General features: G+C 42.9%; 3 protein-coding genes across 3 annotated transcripts; all 3 read right to left on the reverse strand.

The window, feature by feature from the left end:
• Positions 1 to 219: 219 nt before the first annotated feature.
• LOC106590051 (forkhead box protein D1) lies at positions 220 to 2,490 on the reverse strand. Its single transcript, XM_014180563.2, has one exon. The coding sequence runs from the start codon at positions 2,398 to 2,400 to the stop codon at positions 1,396 to 1,398; it is 1,005 nt and encodes a 334-aa protein (XP_014036038.2). The 5' UTR covers positions 2,401 to 2,490; the 3' UTR covers positions 220 to 1,395.
• A 1,391-nt stretch (positions 2,491 to 3,881) lies between these two features.
• LOC106590237 (GATA-type zinc finger protein 1-like) lies at positions 3,882 to 11,679 on the reverse strand. Its single transcript, XM_014181036.2, has 6 exons — positions 11,291 to 11,679; positions 8,890 to 8,978; positions 7,406 to 8,812; positions 7,081 to 7,199; positions 6,470 to 6,563; positions 3,882 to 4,711 (listed from the first exon to the last, which is right to left on the reverse strand). The coding sequence occupies exons 3-6, from the start codon at positions 7,747 to 7,749 to the stop codon at positions 4,576 to 4,578; spliced, it is 693 nt and encodes a 230-aa protein (XP_014036511.2). The 5' UTR covers positions 7,750 to 8,812; positions 8,890 to 8,978; positions 11,291 to 11,679; the 3' UTR covers positions 3,882 to 4,575.
• Positions 11,680 to 12,079: 400 nt separating this feature from the next.
• On the reverse strand, positions 12,080 to 15,467 carry LOC106590059 (ferredoxin-2, mitochondrial). Its single transcript, XM_014180575.2, has 5 exons — positions 15,278 to 15,467; positions 14,671 to 14,722; positions 14,305 to 14,411; positions 13,854 to 13,941; positions 12,080 to 13,689 (listed from the first exon to the last, which is right to left on the reverse strand). Exons 1-5 carry the CDS (start codon positions 15,453 to 15,455, stop codon positions 13,533 to 13,535), a joined length of 582 nt encoding a protein of 193 aa, XP_014036050.1. The 5' UTR covers positions 15,456 to 15,467; the 3' UTR covers positions 12,080 to 13,532.
• Between the last annotated feature and the right edge of the window lie 10,420 nt (positions 15,468 to 25,887).

A 25,887-nucleotide genomic window follows, 5' to 3' on the forward strand; every position in this document is an offset into this window, starting at 1 on the left:
CTATGCTGTATCCACTGATGCTTTCAACTAAAGTGAGTAATATGAGTGTGGTAAAGCTGTGTAGTACTGCTGACATGGGTATTTCTGCAACGGAGAGGCAGGCATATGGTAAACACTATAGCCCAAGTCCAAGACAAAACGAACTATGCAGCACGCAGAATCTATAGACACAGACAAATATAGGCTACATTGAAGTAAACAACTGCACATTACACTGAATATAACAATGTGATGTTTAATGTAGGCTGGATCTCTCTAGATGCGTTGGATTAATCGTGTAACAACACTACAGAACAAGCAGATGTTTCATAACTTATTTAGCGTGCAGCATTTGGAACTGTAGGCCTTTATAATACGAAGGCGTTCGTTTTGACAGTGGAATGCTTTCTTTCTAACACATGTAGGGGTGCAGGCCAAGCACAGATTCACACACACACGCATACAGAGAAACTCGAGCGAGAGATGGAGAATGGGCATATGTGTGTGTGTGTGTACTGTGAGATCTTGCATATACGTTACAGCTTTTCAAAAAAAACAATTGGTGTGGAAATCAATCACACGTTGACACGAAGAATAAAATAAAATAAACTCAATGACGTCGTCACATTTAAACAGTTTCCACTCGCGTGCCCAAGCAGGTGAAGCTGATATCTTCTGCCACGCAGGCATGGCCAAATGTAGCATAAATTAAGCTACTGAATGAAACATTTTCAAATGGTAATTTGTAAAATTATAACGCCAGTCAATCAAACCAAATATTGTCAATTTAAACAAAAATAAGACCAGGCACCTTTCAAAATAAAAGGTTATTGAAAACTTGTGTTTTTATGTTTCAGGGCTCCACATTGTTTGCGCTCCAAATATTTTGTGTGTTATTGATTCCACAGTGTAGGAAAAAACACATCGCCTTAAAGATAAATAAGGCAAAATATAACATTTTCAAAGTATAGAGATTACATTTGCCACTAGCAAGATTGGCGCATATGGGAGATTAAGCTAATTCTGAGAGGTTCTGCGTCAGTGAATCAAGACAAGTTGTATAATAAATCTGACATGTTCAATTACAAAATGTTTTTTGCTATGATTTGATTTTTTTTTATTCAGTGTTGTTTCCAACATTGCAATTAATGATACATTGCCAAATGTCGTTATAAATCATATGAAAACATTTAATTCTAAAGTGCTTATTTACACAAATATAGGCCTCAAACATTTATATTGCAAAACATCTTTTTTTGGTTGGCCACTAATATTGTTAGAAATTGACTCAATTGACACATCTTCAAAACATATTTTCTTCATTTGAAGCATTTGTTTAATTGAATAGATACAAATCTATGAAAGGTGGTTTCCCCTGATGAATCCACGTCAATACAGGAAACACTATTGACTAAGCTATTTGTCACCAAGTTGCTGCAAGAGTTCATTTGCTATGCGGCTGGAGTTGGGGAGAGAGCGCAGTTTGTGGTACTCGGGATGAAAGCTCCAGAGATGCGGAGCGCCCATTGAATGGAGCGAGGCCGGGGACAGAAATGAAGATCCGGGGACCAAAGCTTGGGCCACTGTGGAGGCTGAGCGGCGCGTCGTTTCGAAATTCTCAAAACTAAGAGACGGAGGTGGAAGAAACGTCTTTTGGACAACGTTCGAATTCCTTGATAAAAGTGAGGAGAGCGCGGGCAAGATGCTGCTCACTGGTGGGATGCTTTGGTTAGAAACAGAATGATGTTCGATGCCCAAGTGATGGTACAATTCCAAACCGGGTACCTGAAAATGACACGGCCCTATCCCGTTCGCCCGGTAGAAGGAAAATCCAGGGAGCAAGCTGCTGCGCTCGAGCGGGCACCGGGTGTCCATCATCCCAAATCGGTAATTCTGCCGTTTGAAACGTTTCCTCCGCCGTAGGAAGCTCCCGTTCTCGAACATATGAGACGACATAGGGTCTAACGTCCAGTAGTTCCCCTTCCCGGGGTTACCGGGCTCCCGTGGCATTTTGACGAAGCAGTCGTTGAGGGACAAGTTGTGACGGATGGAGTTCTGCCACGCGGGGAACTTCTCCCGGTAATACGTGAAGCGCTGGCTGATGAAGTCACATATCTCCGAGAGAGTCAGTCTTTTCTTCGGGCTCTGGAGGATTGCCATGGTGATAAGAGCGATGTAGGAGTACGGAGGTTTCACGGAGGCAGCGATTCTCTCTGTGCACTTTGGCGTAAAGTCACCCTCATCCTCCGTATCCTTCGCTGGCTGTTTTGGAGACAAGGACGCAGCGCTTTGCTGCTCCAGATCGGCCCCGTCTTCTTTGGTCAAAGATACATACCCCTGGTTCCGTGTAGCTTTGTTCCCCTTTCCCTCCACGTCGATATCTGCCCTCTCCATGAGCTCGAGCTCTCCTTCCAGGGTCATAATCCTCTCGCGGGTCCGGTGCCACCTGCATGCGCCAACAGGCGAGATGAGGAGCCTCGGGTCGGACACCAGCCAGAGCGGACACACGCGACGGGCCTGCCTCCTGCCTTTTCATTAACAAAAAAAAAGAAAACCCAGCTGCACCAAAATACTTTTCACCCCCCTCCTCCTGCTGCTCTTTCTCTTCAGTCCTGAAAATAATTACGACAAAGACTTACTAAAGTAAACATCCATCACAAGCAGTCACAACAATCATTAGGCCTACAAACGTGTTTTTGATCTTGGGGAGAACTAACGTATGAAATAAAGCATAGGCCATTAGACAACTTTATGTCCAACAGACAATGGCACATTAGGACATAGGCTACACTTAGTCTTTGGGGCTTGTTGTCATACACAATAAAAATACACTTTGTTGTACTCAAATCAGAAGCCTGATTGTAAATCATTTGATGGGTGAACTATTGTCAGTTTTCGATACAATTAACAGATAACAGGACTCAAGAATATACCCCGTTTATCCATTTGTAAAACCATTATTGAATACCTACAGCCCTTTATTTTAACATAATCTGTCTCCCACAAGAAATGCAAATCCTACCCAGCTCTCGATCCATAGCATCCTTTTATGATGGCTTTTATTTCACTCGAGAGTCAAATATGGTTAAAAATGTATTGTTTTCTGAAAGGAGAAATGAATGAAGAAGCACTGAACTGGAGAGCTAGGACAAAATTACTTCGGTGCCAGTGCACACGTGCTGCGCTTTTACGTGTGGCCTCTTAGCAGTTATGCATAAACATTGTAAGGGTGTTAAAGACACTAGCCAACTCGATATTGTATAATCAATAAAAATTCATAATGTATTAGCCATTCTTTCCATTTTGTTTATGGCCAACTATAACGAATAATATATTATTTAACTAAATGTTATGATTAGGATAGGCTACTTATCTATACATGTGAAAGCCAAGCAGTAGTCAGATTTTTATTTAAAACTGGTCTACACTAAACACTTCATGGGAATTCCAATATTTCCAGCAGATCCCAAAATCAGTCGATAACGCAAGTGGGTGGCCAAACACATGGCAAATACTGTGTGGTTATTATTTCAGAATGGATTATGCGCTTTTCTGATCTGAAAAAGACACATCGGCAAAAGAAAAGAGCCGTTTCACTACAGGCACAAAATAATGTACTGGCCAGGTCATGTATCCAATCCTGCTGCAGCAGTGTCTGATATTAAACGTGCCTCTTTCTTATTTTGATACATTTTAAAGTCCCACTAATTGCATTTGATTTAAGCATAGAAACATCCCTGAAGTAATTCTCACAAATTAGTTTGAATATAGTTCCGCATCAATTCATATTCCTCATTCTGGACCAAGTTGTAGACACACACATTCAGAGGGTTGAGAGATAAAATGAGAACAAACCGGATAAGATATGTTAACAAGAATTTTATGCACACCAAACCCAAAAGTGTAGTACACACTAACACAAACGTTTATTTTTATTTTTTTACAGGAAACAGTCAAGATAAGGAATTGCTTCATCTCTAATCCAGCCAGTTAATGCTAAGGGCTGTCCAGAAACAACCAAATAGAAAAACAAATACAAACTAAACAAGAACAAAAGATAATATATCACTCAACTTAATTGAACTTAATGTAACATACAAACTGGATAGCACCAAGGTCAAGCCTAGTAAACAAGGGGAGTAAACAGTCCAAAATGGCTACCTATTCCCAGTAAAGCAAGGCACTGTCTTTGGCCAGAGCCATGAGTCCTTAGTCCCTATAGTGCACTACCTTTGGCCAGAGACTCCCAATTTCCTGTATAGTGCACTACTTCTGTCAGAGTCATTTCAGACACAGACAGTCTATTGTCAACAGACACAGCCTCCAAGCAGGAGACAGTTCTTCTATTGAACTCTTTCTTCCTAAAGTGACTAGCGCACGCTACAGTGCTAAAAGCAGCCAGACCCGTCAGACTGACTCACCACGGCTCAGCCAACACCGTGACCCACTATGACAGTACGTGATGTAATAAATGATCAAATAACTCCAAGAGTCGCAAAGTCAGGAGGTGTGGCCAATTACATGTACCTGGAGGGGGACTGTGTGCGGTATCAGTGTCTAGGACCTCATGCCAAGGCCTAAGTGTGTTCCCTTCCCCTACAAGGCAGAGTGCTTGCGGTGGGACGTAGCCAGCCGTGATATGTTTCCACATTTGAAGCAGCGCGAGTTGGAGTTTCCCTCCTTCCTAGGGATGTGCCAACACTGCAGACAGCGTACTTTGTACTTCTTATACCTGAGGAGTAAGTAGACATTGAGGAGAATGACAGGGGATATACAGTTGAAGTGTGAAGTTTAAATGCATTTAGCTAAGGTGTATGTAAACTTAGTTTTTCACAATTCCTGACATTTAATCCTAGTAAATATTCCCCCGTCGTAGGTCAGTTAGGATTTTAAGAATGTGAAATGTCAGAATAATAGTAGAGAGAATTATTTCTTTCATCACATTCCCAGTGGGTCAGAAGTTTACATACACTCAATTAGTATTTAGTAGCATTGCCTTTAAATTATTATACTTGGGTCAAATGTTTCAGGTAGCCTTCCACAAGCTTCCCACAATAAGTTGGGTGAATTTTGGCCCATTCCTCCTTACAGAGCTTGTGTAACCGAGTCAGGTTGTAGGCCTCCTTGTTCGCACATGGTTTTTCAGTTCTGCCCACACATTTTCTATGGGATTGAGGTCAGGGCTTTGTGATGGTCACTCCAATACCTTGACTTTGTTGTCCTTTAGACATTTTGCCACAACTTTGGAAGTATGCTTGGGGTCATTGTCCATTTGGAAGACCCATTTGCGACCAAGCTTTAACTTCCTGACTGATGTCTTGAGATGTTGCTTCAATATATCTATCTATTTTGTGAAGTGCACCAGTCCCTCCGGCAGCAAAGCACCCCCACAACATGATGCTGCCACCCCGTGCTTCACGGATGGTGTTCTTCGGCTTGCAAACATCCTCCTTTTTCCTCCGAACATAACGATGGTCATTATGGCCAAACAGTTATATTTTTGTTTCATCAGACCAGAGGACATTTCTCCAAAAAGTACAATCTTTGTCCCCATGTGCAGTTGCAAACCGTAGTCTGGCTTTTTATGGCGGTTTTGGAGCAGTAGCTTCTTCCTTGCTGAGTGGCCTTTCAGGTTATGTCGATATAGGACTCGTTTTACTGTTTTGATTGATTTGCACTTTTCGCACCAAAGTACGTTCATCTCTAGGAGACAGAACGTGTCTCCTTCCTGAGCGGTATGACGTCTGCGTGGTCCCATGGTGTTTATACTTGCATACTATTGTTTGTACAGATGAACGTGGTACCTTCAGGCATTTGGAAATTGCTCCCAAGGATGAACCAGACTTGTGGAGATCTACAATATTTTGGCTGATTTATTTAGATTTTCCCATGATGTCAAGCAAAGAGGCACTGAGTTTGAAGATAGGCCTTGAAATACATCCACAGGTACATCTCCAATTGACTCAAAGGATGTCAATTAGCCTATCAGAAGCTTCTAAAGCCATGACATCATTTTCGGGAATTTTCCGATCTGTTTAAAGGCACATTCAACTTAATGTATGTAAACTTCTAACCCACTGGAATTGTGATACAGTGAATTATAAGTGAAATAATCTGTCTGTAAACAATTGTTGGAAAAATTAATTGTGTCATGCACAAAGTAGATGTCCTAACCGACCTGCCAAAATGTTAGTTTGTTAACAAGAAATTTGTGGAGCGGTTGAAAAACGAGTTTTAATGACTCCAACCTAAGTGTTTGTAAACTTCTGACTTCAACTGTAGGTCACACTGATTGATGGCCTTAAGTGTCCTTCAAGTCATAATTCTGCTCACATAGGATTATGCGACATTGTGGTCATCAAACCATCTACGTCACTGTCACCATTTACTATAACCACAGGGTCAGAGTTCATGGCCACGTGACCTGACCAGGAGAAACTCTGGGCCGTGACGATGTGTTTGATAATGCGCTGTATTTAATGCGACTCACCTTATTCCACAGGCGTTACACAGCGGGGTGCCGTCCTCAGCATCTCGCCACAGAGGAGTCTTCGTGGTGCAGCAAGAGGCACAGATCTTATTCTCTGATGGGGAGAAAGGAGTGGCTATCAGTACAAACAAATAGGCCTTGTGCCATAATCCTCCTAAATATGTTGTAGAATAAGGAAGTTACATGTTTCAATGACTATGCGGCTTCTCTTTCATTCGGTTTTCTTTCTAGGTGCACGGTGAGTGGGAGTGCCAAAGCACAACCTGATCTTGCAACCCTGCCCTTAACACTGTACACTACGTTACTCATTACAGTCTTAGGATGTTTACACAGCAGTTTCCCAAAATACCTCCATTAAAACTCCCCCTTCATCAAATGTATTCCACCTGTCTATGGTTCTAGTTAAAGTGTTTTGATTTGTGTTGTAATGGTACCCCCTCCTGGATTACTGGAGTAGAAATAGTTCTACACAGAACATCCAGTCCCTGCAAATAACCTCTCATGAACCCTTTTTTCTAAGAGTGCAGTGTTCTGCCCATTTCTACGGTGCTGGTATTGTTCTGTGTAGTGGCGCCCCCTCCTGGTGAAGAGTGGTAGAGATTGGTAGTCACTGGAGTAAGGGTCGCTCTCTTCAGAGCTGCTGGTCCTCATGGAACTCTGGGATGAACGGGACCTGCCTGCTCTCAGTGACCTCCTGGTCGGACCACTAGAGAGCTCTTCACTAGGACACCTTTATAAAGCAGTTTGTTTGTAGAGAACATTGTGAGATATTTTACAACAATATACCGCATAGGGAAATTTGTGACATAGAAATTGAATTTCATATAATAACTTTTTATTACGGCAGCTCCGGCAACTCTAAATAACAGAATAATATAATACATGTTTTTGAGTTATGGGGAGAAAGAGCAAAGCATACTCTGACATCAACCATACCTGTACTTCTTGGAGGTGATGAGAAGGCGACACTGCTCCCTGCTGTCGTCCAGCTCCGTCTGCATCCGGAACGTCACTCCCTGGAAGTCTGGGTCTCCAACATCCACACTCCGGCTGGGATGGAGCTGCTTCCTGGGGGCCTTGGTGGACCTCCACATGGGGTTAGACGGAGAGGGACACTTCGGGGTTGCGGGGATAGTGTCCATGTCATCCTCCATGTCCATACACCTTTGGGTGAGGTCCAATGGAGAGTCTGTAATAACACTGGCATCTTGTGCTGTGTCTGTGTTCTCTTCCATGGAGCTTTGCGTTGAGCTCTGCTTTGACACCTGGAAAACTGGCATCTTGTACTGACTTTGTGTTCACAATCACAGACCCTGCGACACTGTTCAATATGAGCAACATAGTATTATGAGGGGAGTTCGGGGCTGGTGGCATGTCTTCCTTGGGGTCAAAGGTGAAACATATGTTTGAGTTGAAGTCCAGGGTCATGTTAAGCTTCAGCTGTTCTGGGCCTGGATGTATGCACGTCATGGTGTCTATGGAGGGAGGTGACAGACTTGCTGCATCCTTAATTGTAGCTACTTTGTGGACAAGCGGTTGCCCAAACAGGTTTATATATGGCACAGACGGATGTTTAACTGACAGCCCGTCTTTTGCCTCAGGACGGGCCTCCTTCACTGTGTTGTCTTCTTGGACTAAGGCACAGGGGACCTTTCCGCTTTCTTCACTCACAGACAATCCATCACCGTTAAGACAAAATGTGACTCCTGTTTCTTTGTTCGTTGCAACCTCAGAGTCTGAAGCTCCCACACCAGCTTTAGTTTTGTAGCTGCCATTGACATCCGGTGATGTCTGAGAACTGGTACCTGGACTTGTGGGTGAGCAATAACCACCTCCACCCAACTCACCCATCTTTCCCCTGGACCTGACATGAGGATGGGGAGAATCCCCTCTGGTACTGACTAGAGTGGGGCAGACAGGGACAGTGTTCTTACTGCACCCCACACCTTCAGGAGGATGATCGTCAGAGTCTATAGGAACCAACTGAGCCCTGGCTGAGGTTCCCTCCTCTTGGTCGTCTGACTGGAGGAGTCTCTCACACTGCATGTTGATCAGGCTCATCAACTCCCACGGACTGCTGCTACTATGACGACTGGGCAGGACTGAGTTTGTATGTCTCCTACATTGTTCTAAGTCATCTTTTGGCTGGTTATGAAGGCTCGTGAGAGAGGAATTGTGCTGAGGAGGATAAGGTCTATGAACAGACACTTGATCCTTTTTAGACCTTTCATTTGATACAGGTAAAGTCTTAGGCTTTGAGTCTACGGAGCGGTTGTGGACAGGGGTGGGAGTTGCTAGCTTGGTGGCTTCTTGGATGAGGTAGAGGATGGTGGACTGGGTCACCTGAAGAAGAACAAAAGAAAGAAGACTCAACCACACACTGAGATAATATTGACCCACCTCACGCACAGCACACACACCTGCAGGCCCTCCTGGGTGTCCGGATCTTCCATGGTCCCTTGGCTGCCTGGTCTGTAGGTGGCTCCTGTGCTCATGTCGATGTGCCCATCTTGTGGAAAGGAAACAATTGGAAAGTGTTTAATATACTATTAAGTGACAATATAGGTTTGAATGTAAATACAGTATGTTTTATTGTTAAAGTTATCAGCTGAATACAGTACCAGTCAAAAGTTTGGACACACCTACTCATTCAAAGGTTTTTCTTTATTTTTACTATTTTCTACATTGTAGATTAATAGTGAAGACATCAAAACTATGAAATAACACATATGGAATCATGTAGTAACTAAAAAAAAGTGTTAAACAAATCAAAATATATTTTGCCTTGATAACAGCTTTGCACACTCTTGGCATTCTGTCAACCAGTTTCACGACGTAGTCACCTGGAATGCATTTCAATTAACAGGTGTGCCTTATTAAAAGTTAATTTCTGGAATTTCTTTCCTTCTTAATGCGTTTGAGCCAGTCAGTTGTGTTGTGACAAGGTAGAGGTGGTATACAGAAGCTAGCCCTATTTGGTAAAAGACTAAGTCCATATTATGGCAAAAACAGCTCAAATAAGCAAAGAGAAACGACAGTCCATCATTACTTGAAGACATGAAGGTCAATACGGAACATTTCAGTGCAGTCGCAAAAACCATCAAGCGCTATGATGAAACTGGCTCTCATGAGCACTGCCACAGTAAAGGAAGACCCAGAGTTACCTCTGCTGCAGAGGATAAGTTCATTAGAGTTAACTGCACCTCAGATTGCAGCCCAAATAAATGCTTCACAGCGTTCAAGTAACAGACACATCTCAACATCAACTGTTCAGAGGAGACTGCGTGAATCAGGTCTTCATGGTCGATTTCCTGCCAAGAAACCACTACTAAAGGACAACAATAAGAAGAAGAGACTTGCTTGGGCCAAGAAACACGAGCAGTGGACATTAGACCGGTGGAAATCTGTCCTTTGGTCTGATGAGTCCAAATTTGAGTTTTTTGGTTCCAACTGCCGTGTCTTTGTGAGACGCAGAGTAGGTGAATGGATGATCTCCGCTTGTGTGGTTCCCACCGTGAAGCATGGAGGAAGAGGTGTTATGGTGCTTTGCTGGTGACACGGTCTGTGATTTATTTAGAATTCAAGGCACACTTAACCAGCAATGGCTACCACAGCATTCTGCAGCGGTACGCCATCCCATCTGGTTTGCGCTTAGGGGTTCTATCGTTTGTTTAACAGGACAATGACCCCAAACCCACCTCCAGGGTGTTTAAGGGCTATTTGACCAAGAAGGAGAGTGATGGAGTGCTGCATCACCCGACCTCAACCAAATTGAGACGGTTTGGGATGAGTCGGACCGCAGAGTGAAGGAAAAGCAGCCAACAAGTGCTCAGCATATGTGGGAACTCCTTCAAGACTGTTGGAAAAGCATTCCAGGTGAAGCTGGTTGAGAGAATGCCAAGAGTGGGCAAAGCTGTCATCAAGGGAAAGGGTGGCTATTTGAAGAATCTCAAATATAAAATATATTTTGATTTGTTTAACACTTTTTGGGTTACTACATGATTCCATATGTCATTTCATAGTTGATGTCTTCACTTTATTCTACAATGTAGAAAATAGTAAAAAATAAAGAAAAACATCTGAATGAGTAAATGTTTAAAACTTTTGACCGGAGAGAGAGATTGTGTGTAATATATATATATATCACACACACACACACACACACACACACACACACACACACACACTTCCTAAATAAAAACAAATACTTACTAATTACAATAAATTATTACACATGATTGTTGATTTCATTATACTATAATAATTCAAGTTAACAAGATTGTAAAGTAGCCTATTAGTAGCCTACTACTTTTAACTTATAGAACAGTCTGAATTAGCTGTCAAAATCAAATTAGCTTCGTGAGCAGAGCTAGAATTAATGGCCCAACAAACCTTTGAAAGTCTTTAGCAAATAATGAGTAAGCCTACAATGACATTCTAACTAACACGATATAGCCTATTGATACACACTTACTTTGTCAAATTGTATTAATTTCTCCTCAAAACGTAACCATCTGCATTCTACTATTTGATAGACGTTCTGAATGAGGATGACATGTCTTGCTCGACCTCACTGCTCAGTCTGAGGGCACGCTGCGTTTGAATACGAACTTTTCTGCCACACAATATCTCCACATCCTACCTTAGAAAATATCAAGTATTTAAATAAAAAAATCGAATTATATGAGATCCCTGTGATCGATCGGATTAAATAGTTATTGAAACTATCGAGCTCGATCGTTTGATTGTAATGCCCTGATCACGCCGGTGATCACGGTACAGTCTCTTACCAAGGCGATCAGGGCCAACATGCAGACTCACCCTTGGTTTTCTCACTGAATCTGTCTTGAGAGAGATGACAATAATTATTTCCCCCAATTTGATCACTAGCTTCAGGAAATTGATAGTCACGTTGCCGCAATGCACTTGTTGTTAGGCCTACAGGATGCCACAGATGTCTGTGATTGAAGTTGATTGGCCTGCATAAAACACATAAAAGTGTGGGATGAGTGACTTGCGTTCTGGATTTTCCCGAATTGTCGGCCTCGGTTTCTTCTGTATATATACAACGTTTTTTACATACAAGTAAATAGGCTACTGATGCTTTGTAAGAATAGTCATCCATTACAAAACACGTGAAGTGAGGTTCTTGGTACAAATTGTAGGCCTAGTGTTGAGTTTGACTTGCGATGTTTTATCTTGGACCATTTAAAATGATCTCCCACACAAAACAAATACAATGTATCAGTATTTAGCAGTGACACATTGGCTGTTTAGACAGGCAGCCCAATTCTGATATTTTTTCGTTTATTGGTGTTTTGACCCATCAGATCAGCTCGGGAAAAGATGGATCAAAAGACCAATTCGTTGTAAAAATATCTGAATTGGGCTGCCTAAAACGCAGCCATTTTAGCAGTGGTATTCAAAGTCAGTCCTCAAAGGGACAGAGGTGGTTTTCTTGAACCTTGTATATTGCTAATTGATTTCCATTTCCTGGGTTTTGAGGATTTAAACTGCTCTCAAGGACTGGTATTGAATACTGCACTTGTGGTGTTCAATTTCCTTCAGTGTGATTTTTAAAAAGCATAGGGCTTAAGACAGACTAGTACAAACTTTTGGTATTTTTATTGCACAAATCTAAAATAGACTTGCAAATTTTGAGATATACCATATATACATAATACACCTACATGTGTTGTGCGTATGTTAGACAAATGAATTACAGTACAAGTGAAAGCATTCCAGGTTCGTAAAGGAGCCAACTAATACTGGATACAGGTGTTTTTTTTGATGGACAGTTATGAGACTACTAACGGTGAAATGACAAGGCAAATCATTACTGGGTATGGATGGACAGAAACAGAAATGACTTGGGAATTGGACAAAATGCACCTGTCAGTGTAAAATGGTTTAGGCTGCATTTTGACCAATCAGATCAGCTTTGATGTGCAAAGATCTGTGATTGGAAAAAAATATCAAAATGAGGCTGCCTGTGTGAATGCAGCCCAAGTATCTCCTTGGCGTCATCAGTTATCTAACATATTCAACCCTTTCCGTTCGATCTCAAGCTGCCCTCTGCTTACAAAACATACTGCAAAAGTGCTACATGAGAGACGGTTAATGATTCCTGACAGGCTTGATGTAGGGAAAGGGCTTTCAGTGTTGTGGAGGGGCTTGTTAAGGTCTTGACTAGACACCACATGCCCACAACAGTAAAATTCCTAGAAACTTGCCATAAGTAGATATAATGGTGAAAGCTATGTATACGTACACATTACATACTGTTAATTAGCTGTATGTGAGTGCTGCTATTGTAGAGACGGATGACTATTTGGAAGCTCCACCTGAGATGTGTGTATGTTGACCTTTTATAAGTGAGTTGTAACATGGAATGTTCTATTCAAGGACACAAAGTTGTCCTTTGCATAGCAATGACGACAGGCCTTTCTGAAATGCTGACTCGGGTTACTATGAAACAAAGAACTGTTTGGGACGTCGAATGGTTTGATAGACATCTCAGTCTTGGCCTGAGAACTCTTCTATACACATGACATATTTATACATGAATGCTGAAAACCATCCAACTCTTCCACAATCAGCATTACTTTCAGTGTGAGCCAAATACAACACACTTCAGAGGCTGCGTTTACACAGGCAGCCCATCTGATATTTTTTCCACTAATTGGTCTTTTGACCAATCCCATCAGGGGCGCTGTCTAAATGCAGCCAGTGACTGGTATATAGCTTTTGTCTACGGTCACACAGTCATGTGGATATGTAAGAGCATTCTTGACTTGGGGGGGATCCTTCAAGCCTCCTCTATCCCAGCTCACCTCTTTATACCTGCCGACAGTTCAAAGAACGCAACTCTCTCTCTTACGACTCAGTCCTGAGGGGCCGTGTTCCAACATCCATACTAGCATACTACTTAGAATGCATGCCCAATACGTTGCTTCACACTAAGTAGGGTGCCAGTGTGGAGTGAAACATCCATACTACTTAGCATCCATGCCCAATACATTGCTTCACACTAAGTAGGGTGCTAGTGTGGAGTGTAGTGTCCTCAGTGTGGTTTGGGAACATGGCCGTCCACGTAGAAGTTCCTGGTGACCTTAGGCAGGGTCAGCTCGATGCCCTCCAGCTCCTGGGTGAGGATGATCTGACAGCCAAGTCTGGAGTTCTCCTGTAGCGCTGGGGCCATGTCCAGCATGTCATCCTCTCTGGGATGAGAAGAATCAAATTGAAGCCATTGATTTGCATTGCATTATAAGAGTCAATCTTGTTGACAATGAAGAAAGTTTGGGTTTTTATTTTATGTGTTTATTTGACAAGGGCAATGACATGAGCTCTCATGGACTATGGCATATCTTATAATAAAACATACCTTTCGTCAGGCTCTGGTAGCTTGCCGACATGGTCTCTGTTCACATACACGTGGCACGTTGAGCAAGCTAGTGACGCCTCGCAAGCTCCTTAAAATCACACATGGACAGGGAGAAAGAAGCAAGATGTAAGTGTGGCTCTCGAGTGGCGCAGCGGTCTAAGGCAGTGTGTCTCAGTGCTAGAGGCGTCACTACAGACACCCTGTTTCGAATCCAGGCTGTATCACAACCGGCCGTGATTGGGAGTCCCATAGGGCGGTGCACAATTGGCCCAGCGCCATCCGGGTTTGGCCGGTGTAGGCAGTCATTGTAATATAAGAATTTGACTTGCCTAGTTAAATAAAGGTTAAATAAATAAAAATAGTGTTCATTAATACAATAGTGGAGAAATCAATCACCAAGTTTTGACCTGAATTCTCTCAGGACGTCGTCACAAACCCTATTAGCACTCACCTTCCAGTTCAATGTTGTGCCTATGGGCCAGGTACATTGCATTGTCTCCCACTTTAGCCTTCACTGGAATCCTCTTTCCTGATCTATCTATGTACACCACATTCACCCTAAGAGCAGACCAAAAACAATATTAAAAACTCATAGTTCACAAATGACAATGCAAGTGACAAATGCATGATGCACTCAAATGACATTAAGGCAAATCAGTAACAAAGTATGTATATATCCCCTTGAGTTTGTCTGCTTAAGGGTTAGGGTTACTAACCTGACCATTTACGTACTGTAATGGAGTCAAAAGGGCAAAGACATAAATAGCTAACAATCAATTAGCTAGCTAAATGATGCACTGGCTGAGTAGTTACTTACACATCTTCTTGGGGGTCTTCTGCACTTGCACCCACCTCACTTTGATACAGACCTTCACAAATAAAATAGAGACATAGTTGACATTCAGTTCCAGATCCTCTTACGGATTGTCTGACTTACTGTAGGACTTCGAGACCAACTTAGTTACAGAGAATTAGCAGCTTTGGAGATCAGTTACACAACTTATCAAACATTCTTAGCAACAGATGCCATGATTGTCTTGCTATGTTATTCAAAATGTGGGTGCAATTAAAAAAAAAAAGTATGTAACCTTTATTTAACTAGGCAAGTAAGTTAAAAACAAATGATTATTTACAATGACGGCCGACACCGGCCAACATCGGACGGTTGTGATACAGCCTGGAATCGAACCAGGGTGTCTGTAGTGACGCCTCAAGCATTGAAACGAGGTGCCCTAGACCGCTGCGCCACTCGGGATCCTTACTAATAGTACCTAGTTACGATGTTCGTAGACATAACTAACTTGTTAGCAGCTGTCTAGCACTAAATTGATATACATGAATTGGTTTGATGGAAGCTGAATAATTAGCTAACGTTAGATAGCAATCCAAGTGTAGCTTCTTAAGTTAGCAACCGACCAACTCACCCTTGGATGTCTGCAAGTGTCGGTTCAACGTCCGAAAACGATCAACATTCGACGACTTAGCTATACCATTCAAATAAGTATTCAACCTGTTGAAAGGACATGTGCTACAATCTGGTATAACTCTAGAAAGTCTCAAAGTCAGCCCCACGCTCGACCGGACTCCAGCGGAGACCGCCATGATTATGTTTTGATCACGTGAATGAAAGCAGCCAATAAAAAAGTAGCAATGACACACGCATGTTTTGACTGTCTTCAGTTATTTGAGCGGCAGAGAGCGCTGTTGCAACACACATTTATCGACCTATAACCATTTTTAGTGTGACTTGTAATGCCTTTATTATAAATTCTAAAGAGAACGTGATTCTGGTGCTTTTTTTTATCTCAATCTTTGTGTACCAACCAATAAACATTTGATCTTGTCTCGTCTGCAATGTCTGTGTATCTGTAATGTCTGTATATAGTTAAATAAAGGTTAAATAAATACAAAAATATCAAAGAAGAAGTAGGTTACTTCATCCTATGTGGATGTACCCCCATGTTGTGCCACTAACAAGGTGTGCACGTACTGATACCTTAATTCATGTTAACGAAGGAAATATGAAATACTGCAAGCGTCAAATTCGAGCTCTATTGTTTTATGTTGTTGGGGTTTTACCGGTACAAACAACATTATCTTTTGTCTTTTCAGTTCAGGTTGAAGATTTTTTTTAAATGAAAATTAAATTAAACATACATTGAGTTAGGCCTAGCCATGCATGTGTAGGGGTGGTCAGAGACATATTAGAGACACATATTTCCCTCAGATAACACAGATTCACAAAGAATTCGAAAAAAACATTTGCACATATATACATTTGCACTGTATATACACATAATATGACATTTGAAATGTCTTTATTCTTTTGGAACTTCTGTGAGTGTAATGTTTACTGTACATTTTTATTGTTTATTTCACTTTTGTTTATGATCTATTTCACTTGCTTTGGCAATGTTAACATATGCTTCCCATGCCAATAAAGCCCTTAAATTGAATTGAATTGATAATTTTAAGGAGATGGGAAACTCGATTGGAATCGTATTAACTGCCATTGTGTACGGTGCCCATACATCGTCAATGGGCTGCCTGGTGCATTCTGGACGATTCTAGGACAAGGAGACCTCTCCTTCAAGGAGTGAATAGTTGCCGGCTGTTAACCGGCAACTGAAACTCGGTGGTGAAATTGGATTGTTTGCCAAAATGGATGACGAGGAGGAGACCTGGCTGATAACTGTGGCACGTTTTGGGAGCATGGAAAGGCCAGAGATGGAACAGAAGAAAAAGGCCATCAGTGGGTGTTCTGCAAGCAGTACAGCGGATGAAGGCGCGGCATGAGTGTGGTGAACGGATCGACGTGGTTATGGACAGAGAGGAAGAAGGAGCCAAGTGCAGTGGGAAGATGTGTGTTGTGGAAGAATGGCGCCAAGTACAAACCCTATTCTGCTGTCTGTGATAGCTCTGATGGCTCAGAAATTGAACCTGATGATTTCCCAGCTAGCACAGTGGATCTGGGCCGATGAGAGTCAGACTCGGCCGACGTCTGGACCGCCTTCGGCAGTATTACTTATGGCTAGGATGTGGGAATTGAGCTCTGGCCGATTCTGGTGTGAGTTATCTGGCCCAAATGTATTACTTGGGGCTCGGGCCGATTGGGGCTACTCTCTCTCTCTCTTTATTCATTTTTCCATATTTTGTTAATGTTTCTGTGATCCAAAAATACAATTCTTTAAGAGTCCTGTTTAAGTAGTATTTTAGTATTTTGATACTTTGTGCAAGGCAATTGATAAGCATTAAAACTTTGTGGATGGAGCCTCCTGAGTGGCGCAGCGGTCTAAGACACTGCGTGTTGCTGCTGATGCTGGTTTGATACCCATGCTGGCTGCAACCGGGAGACCCATGAGACGACGCGCAATTGTCCCAGTGTCATCTGAGTTAGGGGAAGGTTTGGCTGGCCGGGATGTCCTTGTCCCATCGTGCTCCTGTGGCGGGCCAGGCACATGCACGGTCACCAGGTGTACAGTGTTTCCTCTGACACAGTTTTTTTGGGGTGGATGGGTAATCATTTGTATGTATAAAATGTATAATAGTCATATTTAAAATTACTAAATTGGGTAATTTTGTATACATTTACTTAAATTTGCATTGGGCCGCTTCTGGGGGATTCTGGTAAGATGCCGGCAAAGTCGGCTGAATTCCGGTAGACGGAAACGGCCCGATGTACTTGGGCCGATTCTGGGCAGTCATTCATTTTGATTCCGAGTCCGACACCCGATTCCGGGCCGATTCAATCAGTTCCGGGCCGCTTCCTCTTTGCTAGCTGGGTTGGGCCCAGTGGGAGTGACACTTCTAGAGAAATTCGATCCCTGCCTTTTGACTGATCCATATGTAGTCTCAGGCTGGGTAGAAATTAAGTTGGGTACTGTTAAATCGGTGAAGGTAGCACAAAGTGGACTTGTGATGATTTTCATGGTTTTTCCGTCCAGAGGGAGCGAGCACTTCTCGTCACGTGCTTAGGGACAAGACCTGTGACCTTTGCTCTCCGGAAAAGGGTGCCTTTGAACGGAGTGATTAATGGGGTGGCTTTAAGTGTTGAGGTGTAACACACAAAGTATTGTATTTTTCTTGTCTATATTGAATACATCATTTAAACATTCACAGTGTAGGTTGGGAAAAATATGCGAACACCTAGGCTAATGACTTCTCCAAAACCTAATTGGAGTCAGGAGTCAGCTAAGGTGGAGTCCAATCAATGAGACGAGATTGGAGATGTTGGTTAGAGCTGCCCTGCCCTTTAAAAAACACTCACAAAATTGGAGTTTGCTATTCATAAGAAGCATTGCCTGATGTGAACCATGCCTCCAACAAAATAAATCTCCGAAGACCCAAGATTAAGAAATGTTGACTTGCATAAAGCTGGAAAGGGTTACAAAAGTATCTCTAAAAGCCTTGATGTTCATCAGTCCACCGTAAGACAAATTGTCTATAAATGGAAAAAGCTCAGCACTGTTGCTACTCTCCCTAGGAGTGGCGTCCTGCAAAGAAGACTGCAAGAGCACAGAGCAGAATGCTCAATGAGGTTAAGAAGAATCCTAGAGTGTCAGCTAAAGACTGACAGAAATCTCTGGAACATGCTAACATCTCTGTTGACGAGTCTACAATACGTAAAACAATAAACAAGAATGGTGTTCATGGGAGGACACCACGGAAGAAGCCACTGCTGTCCAAAAAAACCCATTGCTGCACATCTGAAGTTCGCAAAAGAGCATCTGGATGTTCCACAGCACTACTGGCAAAATATTATGTGGACAGATGAAACTAAAGTTGAGGTGTTTGGAAGGAACACACAACACTATCTGTGGAGAAAAAAAGGCACATCACACCACACCAACATCAAAACCTCATCCCAACTGTAAAGTATGGTGAAGGGAGTATCATAATTTGAAGCTGCTTTGCTGCCTCAGGGCCTGGACAGCTTACTATCATCAACGGAAAAATGAATTCCCAAGTTTATCAAGACATTTTGCAGGAGAATATAAGACAATCTGTCCGCCAATTGAAGCTCAACAGAAGTTGGGTGATTCAACAGGACAACGACCCAAAACACATAAGTAAATCAACAACAGAAGAAGATACGCCTTCTGGAGTGGCCCATTCAGAGTCCTGACCTCAACCTGATTGAGATGCTGTGGCATGACCTCAAAAGAGCGGTTCACACCAGACATCCCGAGAGTATTGCTGAACTGAAACAGTTTTGTAAAGAGGAATGGTCCAAAATTCCTCCTGACCGTTGTGCAGGTCTAATCCGCAACTACAGAAAATGTTTGGCTGAGGTTATTGCTGCCAAAGGAGGGTCAACCAGTTATTAAATCCAAGGGTTCACATACTTTTCCCACCCTACACTGGGAATGTTTACACGGTGTGTTCAATAATGATATGAAAACGTAGAATTGTTTGTGGGTTATTATTTTAAGCAGACTGTGTTTGTCTATTGTTGTGACTTAGATGAAGATCAGATCAAATTTTATGACCAATTTACGCAGAAGTACAGGTAATTCCAAAGGGTTCACATACTTTTTCTTGCCACTGTAGATGTTAGTTGGTGGTGCATTTTTTATTTTTGTATCACAAAACGTAGGCTACATGATCGACCACACACTACCGCACAGTAGGTGGCGGCATGCACAAACAAAATGTGCAAACGCCATGATACAAAAGAAGAAGAAAAGTGACTGGGGGTCAATTGGGCGCTAGCTCATAAACACAACATTAGCATGCATTTTGTGAATAAGAAGATGTGAGATAATGAACTTGTTCTATGTAATATCGTATAGCTTTGGAATCATGATATTATGTACTTTCAAGGAAAATAGACTCATAACCTGACTTTGAGAAGGGATTGCATGACGATTAGCTTACCAACTGCGTGACGCAGCATGACAACGTGAACGTGATTGGTCGACAGTCTGCTGGGTGGGGCGTTGTACGTCGCTCCATTCATTACCCAATGGGACTCCTATCTCCTACTTTCTCTAATATCTCGGGCTAGGGGCCTATCTGATCCAGGCAGGCAGTGAGGGGGACTGTGTTTGACTGAGGTCACTGGACGATGAAGAGACAAAGATTATGTTTTGACTGGAGTCTAGAGGTGGGGTCCTAAACTCCTCTTCTGCACCCTGGGTCGCAATGCAACACACACACACACACACACACACACACACACACACACACACACACACACACACACACACACACACACACACACAGCTTTCATAGCAGTAAAAACTCCACAGTGGGGCATTCTTGTTGACATGTGAGATGTGATATACATCCCCATAAAACGTCGCCCTCTAGTGTAAGAACTCTGGTGCTTTATCATGATCTGTCCATATGCCCCATGTCAGTCTTAAACCTAGGGTAATATACAGTAAAGACCCCAAGTCAGTCTTAAACCTAGGGTAATATACAGTACAGACCCCAAGTCAGTCTTAAACCTAGGGTAATATACAGTAAAGACCCCAAGTCAGTCTTAAACCTAGGGTAATATACAGTACAGACCCCAAGTCAGTCTTAAACCTAGGGTAATATACAGTAAAGACCCCAAGTCAGTCTTAAACCTAGAGTAATATGCAGTAAAGACCCCAAGTCAGTCTTAAACCTAGGGTAATATACAGTACAGACCCCAAGTCAGTCTTAAACCTAGGGTAATATACAGTACAGACCCCAAGTCAGTCTTAAACCTAGGGTAATATACAGTACAGACCCCATGTCAGTCTTAAACCTAGAGTAATATACAGTACAGACCCCAAGTCAGTCTTAAACCTAGGGTAATATACAGTACAGACCCCAAGTCAGTCTTAAACCTAGGGTAATATACAGTACAGACCCCATGTCAGTCTTAAACCTAGAGTAATATACAGTACAGACCCCAAGTCAGTCTTAAACCTAGGGTAATATACAGTACAGACCCCAAGTCATTCTTACACCTAGGGTAATATACAGTACAGACCCCAAGTCAGTCTTAAACCTAGGGTAATATACAGTACAGACCCCAAGTCAGTCTTAAATCTAGAGTAATATACAGTAAAGACCCCAAGTCAGTCTTAAACCTAGGGTAATATACAGTACAGACCCCAAGTCAGTCTTAAACCTAGGGTAATATACAGTACAGACCCCAAGTCAGTCTTAAACCTAGGGTAATATACAGTACAGACCCCATGTCAGTCTTAAACCTAGAGTAATATACAGTACCAGCCCCAAGTCAGTCTTAAACCTAGGGTAATATACAGTACCAGCCCCAATATGGCTTTATAGAGTTCCTCTACTGTGAGTCTGTCGGGTCACTATAAAATATCATAGAGGTAATTCTTTCTTCTTCAGGGAAGGGATTTAGTCAGTCAAGGCCGCCGGGGCCTATGCAAGGGTGGGCGACTTCAGCTCTGATGGCTAGCGTGGTTCCTCTTCCTGTTCATTCATCCTTCAACCACATAGACCAGGCCAAAAAGTAGAGGCCCAAAAAATTGTCAAAGACTCCAGTCACCCAAGTAATAGACTGTTCTCTCTGCTACCGCACGGCAAGCAGTACTGGAGAGCCAAGTCTTGGACCAAAAGGCTCCTTAACAGCTTCTACCCCCAAGCCATAAGACTGCTGAACAATTCATAAAATGGCCGTCCGGACTATTTACATTGAACCCCCCCTCTGTATTTACACTGCTGCTACTCGCTGTTTATTATCTATTCATAGTCACTTTACAAATTACCTTGTGTAACCGATGTGAAATGGCTAGCTAGTTAGCGGTGGTGCGTGCTAATAGCGTTTCAATTGGTGACGTCACTCACTCTGAGACCTTGAAGTAGTTGTTCCCCTTGCTCTGCCAGGGCCGTGGCTTTTGTGGAGCGATGGGTAACGATGCTTTGTAGGAGGCTGTTGTCGATGTGTGCAGAGGGTCCCTGGTTCGAGCCCAGGTAGGGGTGAGGAGAGGGACGGAAGCTTTACTGTTACACTTGACTAACCTGTACCCCCGCACATTGACTCGGTACTGGTACCCCCTGTGTATTTGTTATGCCATTTTCTTGTGTTCCTTTTTGATTTGATTAGATTTTTTTACTTCAGTAAACTCTATTTCTTGAACTGCATTGTTGGTTAAGGGCTTGTAAGTAAGCATTTCACCTGTTGTATTTGGCGCATGTGACAAATACAATTTAATTTGATTTGATTAGGATCGGATCTGGGTTCAAATAATATTTGAAATCTTTCAAATACTTTTAGCACTGGCTTGAGCCTGTCTGGAGTTTCCAGATCATAGATGGGCAGAGTTTTCCCTTTTGGGACTTTTCCATTGCTTCCATTCCTCCAGCCAGGCTAGCTCAATCATGTGCAGCTAAAGTATTTGAAATACTATATATACCCAGGTCTGATCCTCGCTGAAGTGTGTGTGTGTGTGTGTGTGTGTGTGTGTGTGTGTGTGTGTGTGTGTGTGTGTGTGTGTGTGCCAAAAGTCCTCACAAGAATAGTAAACCATAAAAAATTAGGGGGATGAACATGAACGGTTTCTCAGTTAATGTTAGCATCCAGGGAGTCTTCACCTGTGTGCCTGTGGATTCCATTAGGGACCAGGAAGTGTCCCATCCCGGTGCATCCTTGAGCCCTCGGGTCGTCAGCTGCGGCTCTGTAAGGGTGTGGTGGGTGTAGGGCTGTTAAACTGTTACACACATGACCTGCAGATGAAATGGCCTCTAGCTGCAAGCCTGTCCCCTCTTGCCATTCTTGTGGTGACTTGAGTGTGTGTGTGTGAGCGCATAAGTGTGTCAATATTATCTCAGCTCTCCCTTGGTTTCTCAGCATTGGGTTGAATGTCCTCCGATGGGAAAGCTATGCTTGTCTTACTTCAAGCTCAAACACACGCTCACACACAGACACACTCGCACACACGTTCACACACCAGTGTACATTCTCCCCCTCTCTCTCCCCAGAGGCAGGCCTGGGTTTACCTTTCCTCCTCAGCGGTGGCCTGGGCATGTTAGGTTAGTGGAGTCGTCATGCTCCACTGCAACTCCCCTCTGAGAAGTCCAGTTCTGCCTGGGGCTGTGTTCTGATACTCTGATATTCCCGGGTCTTTCCACCCAGGACAGGCTGTATGTTAGCAGACTCTTCCTATGGGTTTCTCTACACATGACTAATACAACTTGAAACATGAAACTCTATACACTCGATTGTGGTTGGTGTGTGTGCGTGCCTGTGTGTGTGTGTGCGTGCACGTGCGTGCTTGCCTGTGTGTGTGTGTGTGTGCATGTGTTATCGAAGACGTTTGATATTCAAATATCTACTAATGATATTGTGGTCATCCACACCACTTTGCGTCATCCTGTCATCCTGTCATCCTGGGATATTTGATGGCCTCTGAAAGAGAGCGTTTTGTCAGAACACGTCTTCTGAACACAATATTTCATGTCGTCTCATCATATCATCTTTATCTCATGTTTGCAACTGCTCTGTGTATGCCTGAGTGAATGTAGACTTGCGCAAGACAAGCAGTATCGGGACTCCTTTCTCTTTCAGATCGTTCAGATGACACACAAACCTCAACCTGTCCAAGCTACATAAGTAATAAAGAACAGGTTACTATGTGTCCCTATGCCCTAAAAGCCTGTGTCAGCATGGGAACGCAAGAATATCTGTGAAATTAAACTGAAAAAGATAAAACACAGGATTTTGGTGAGTAGCCTATCGGTTAAGAGCATTGGCCTAGTAACCGAAAGGTCGCTGGTTCGAATCCCCGAGCCGACTAGGTGAAACATCTGTTGATGTGCCCTTGAACAAGGCACTTAACCCTAATTGCTCCTGTATGTCATTCTGGATAAGAGCATCTGCTAAATGGCTAAAATGTAAAATACATCTGAATTAAGCTTTGGACTGTTTGATAAGTTTGACTAATTGTTTCTTGATTTGTTTGATAGCTTGAGCCTAGAGTTGATGATGTGTGATGTCCCTGAGACATTTGCACACTGGTTGTGACATTTTGATGGTGTGTGTGAATCGTGCCTGTGCTTTCTGCAGGTTTTGATTGTTATGGCAATTAACATCTTCCTGATCTCTGTGGCATTGTGACATTGATGTGATGATTCAGAGATATCTTTACTGTATGGTCTGTGCTATACTTTCCATGCCTTGTGTGTGGAATGACCTGAAAAGCTGTCACAATCACTGACCTGTCAATCACTTTACCCAGTCTGACACACAGAACACAGATACACCCTGGGAGTATCAGCCAGCCCAGGGCCCTCCCCTGTTGTCATGACAGCAGGATGATTGATGGTCTCTCTGGGGAGGAGCGGCTTGGGGACGGGATATCTTCGTAGTGTTGAAAGGTAGGGGGGATGATAACTTAGTGGAGTTGGAGGGGTGATGAGTTGGGGTTTTGGGGGTGGATAGGGAGTGGGTGTCCGGTCTCGAACTGTTTCAGGGACGTTTGGTGACCCCTAGTTGAGGTGGTGAGTTTGGGGGAGTTATGGGGAGTGGGGGGGTTATGTCTTGATCTGTTTTCAGGGACGTTTGGTGACCCCAGTTAACCTAGTCTGCCTAGTCAAGGTTCAGACTGGAGGCCTGTGAGACATTGGATAGAAAGTTCCATAGGGATTACAAAGTGTTAACACCATGATGAACTGGGTCCTGTTTCACTTCACATGAGGCTGTAGTCTACAAATATATGGGTTCATAATGGTACTATGTGTTCCTGTAATACCATTGAATGTTTTAAGACTGAAGTTTTTAAGCAACCTCTAAAAAGCTGCATAGGTAACTGATTTATAAGTCGGCACGCATTAATCAGGGGGAATCATGAAAGGAGAAAAACAGGCTGTAAATCATCTCTCATTTCTGCAAACTGGTTGACCCAATGAAGTGTTCGCCCCAGCAAGTGCGAACTAGAACAATTCCTCCCAACAACAGTACGATTTTTCAGCTGACCACCATTTTCCTAACCACCAGACCCCATATTGCATTCAGAAGAGAGAGAGGGTTGGATATCCAACATTGACACACACAGCTAAACCAACACACACTGCCTGGACTGGACCCGGTTGCATGAGCACACTCGCCAACTTGGCAATAGTCTCCCATCTTCACATAACAACAAACTCACCCGCTCCTTGGTGTTACGTTAGTACGTGTGCGGTCCGCTCTGTCTGTCTGTCTTTGCTCCTTTTTTCTGACATTGTTTTACCTGCGTGCCCAACTCACTATGGATTATGGGTTTCATCCCAAATGGTGCCCTATTCCATATATAGTGCACAACTTTTAACGGGGCTCTGGTAAAAAAAATAAGTGCGCTATGTAGGGAATAGGGTGCCATTTGGAAGAAATCTATGGTTTCTTCCTCTCCAAACCACAGCTATGTTCCTTACTGCCGTCTCCAACAACGGGCAGTCATGCTAGACAGAGGAACAAAAGAATAATACTATTTCAATGGTAGGAACCAGCAGTAGGGAAACTATTGGTAAAGGCTGGACACTGACAGGCTAAAGAAAAGCATATTCACTTCCTACCTTTCAATTGGATCTTCTGCTTTCCTGACAGTCATAGATGTGGAGTTTTAAGGCACAACAATGAAAGAAGCATTTCACTGCTACTTCTTCACTTTATGCATTGTCCACCATTTCACTTTTATCTATTAAATATTTATTTAACCAGGAAGTCCTGGCCAATAAGTGACTTTGACATATATTGTCCATTATGTTAAATTGGAGGACAACTTTGCTACAAATATCTAATAAATACCAAGAAACTCCATTTATGGTAGCAATGTGGTTGTTTTCTTTACAGCTCTTCAGTCATCATGACTTTCTAATGTGAAGCTTCTTGTACTTATCTCTGTTTCTAACATCTTTGACCTGAACAAGGGGTAAGAGGAGCGTCTCAACGGGCCTGGAACTGAGGTCAGCTGTTGACTGAGTCCAAGTCAATATATCACTAGTGCTTATACTGGCAGAAGACTCCCTATCATTCACTTCTCCATCTCTCCTTTTCTGTCTTTTTCTCATTCACTCGCTTCTCATCCAACCCCCAAGTGAATCGGAA

Source organism: Salmo salar, chromosome ssa02 (assembly GCF_905237065.1).
Source record: "Salmo salar chromosome ssa02, Ssal_v3.1, whole genome shotgun sequence".
NCBI lineage: Eukaryota > Metazoa > Chordata > Actinopteri > Salmoniformes > Salmonidae > Salmo > Salmo salar.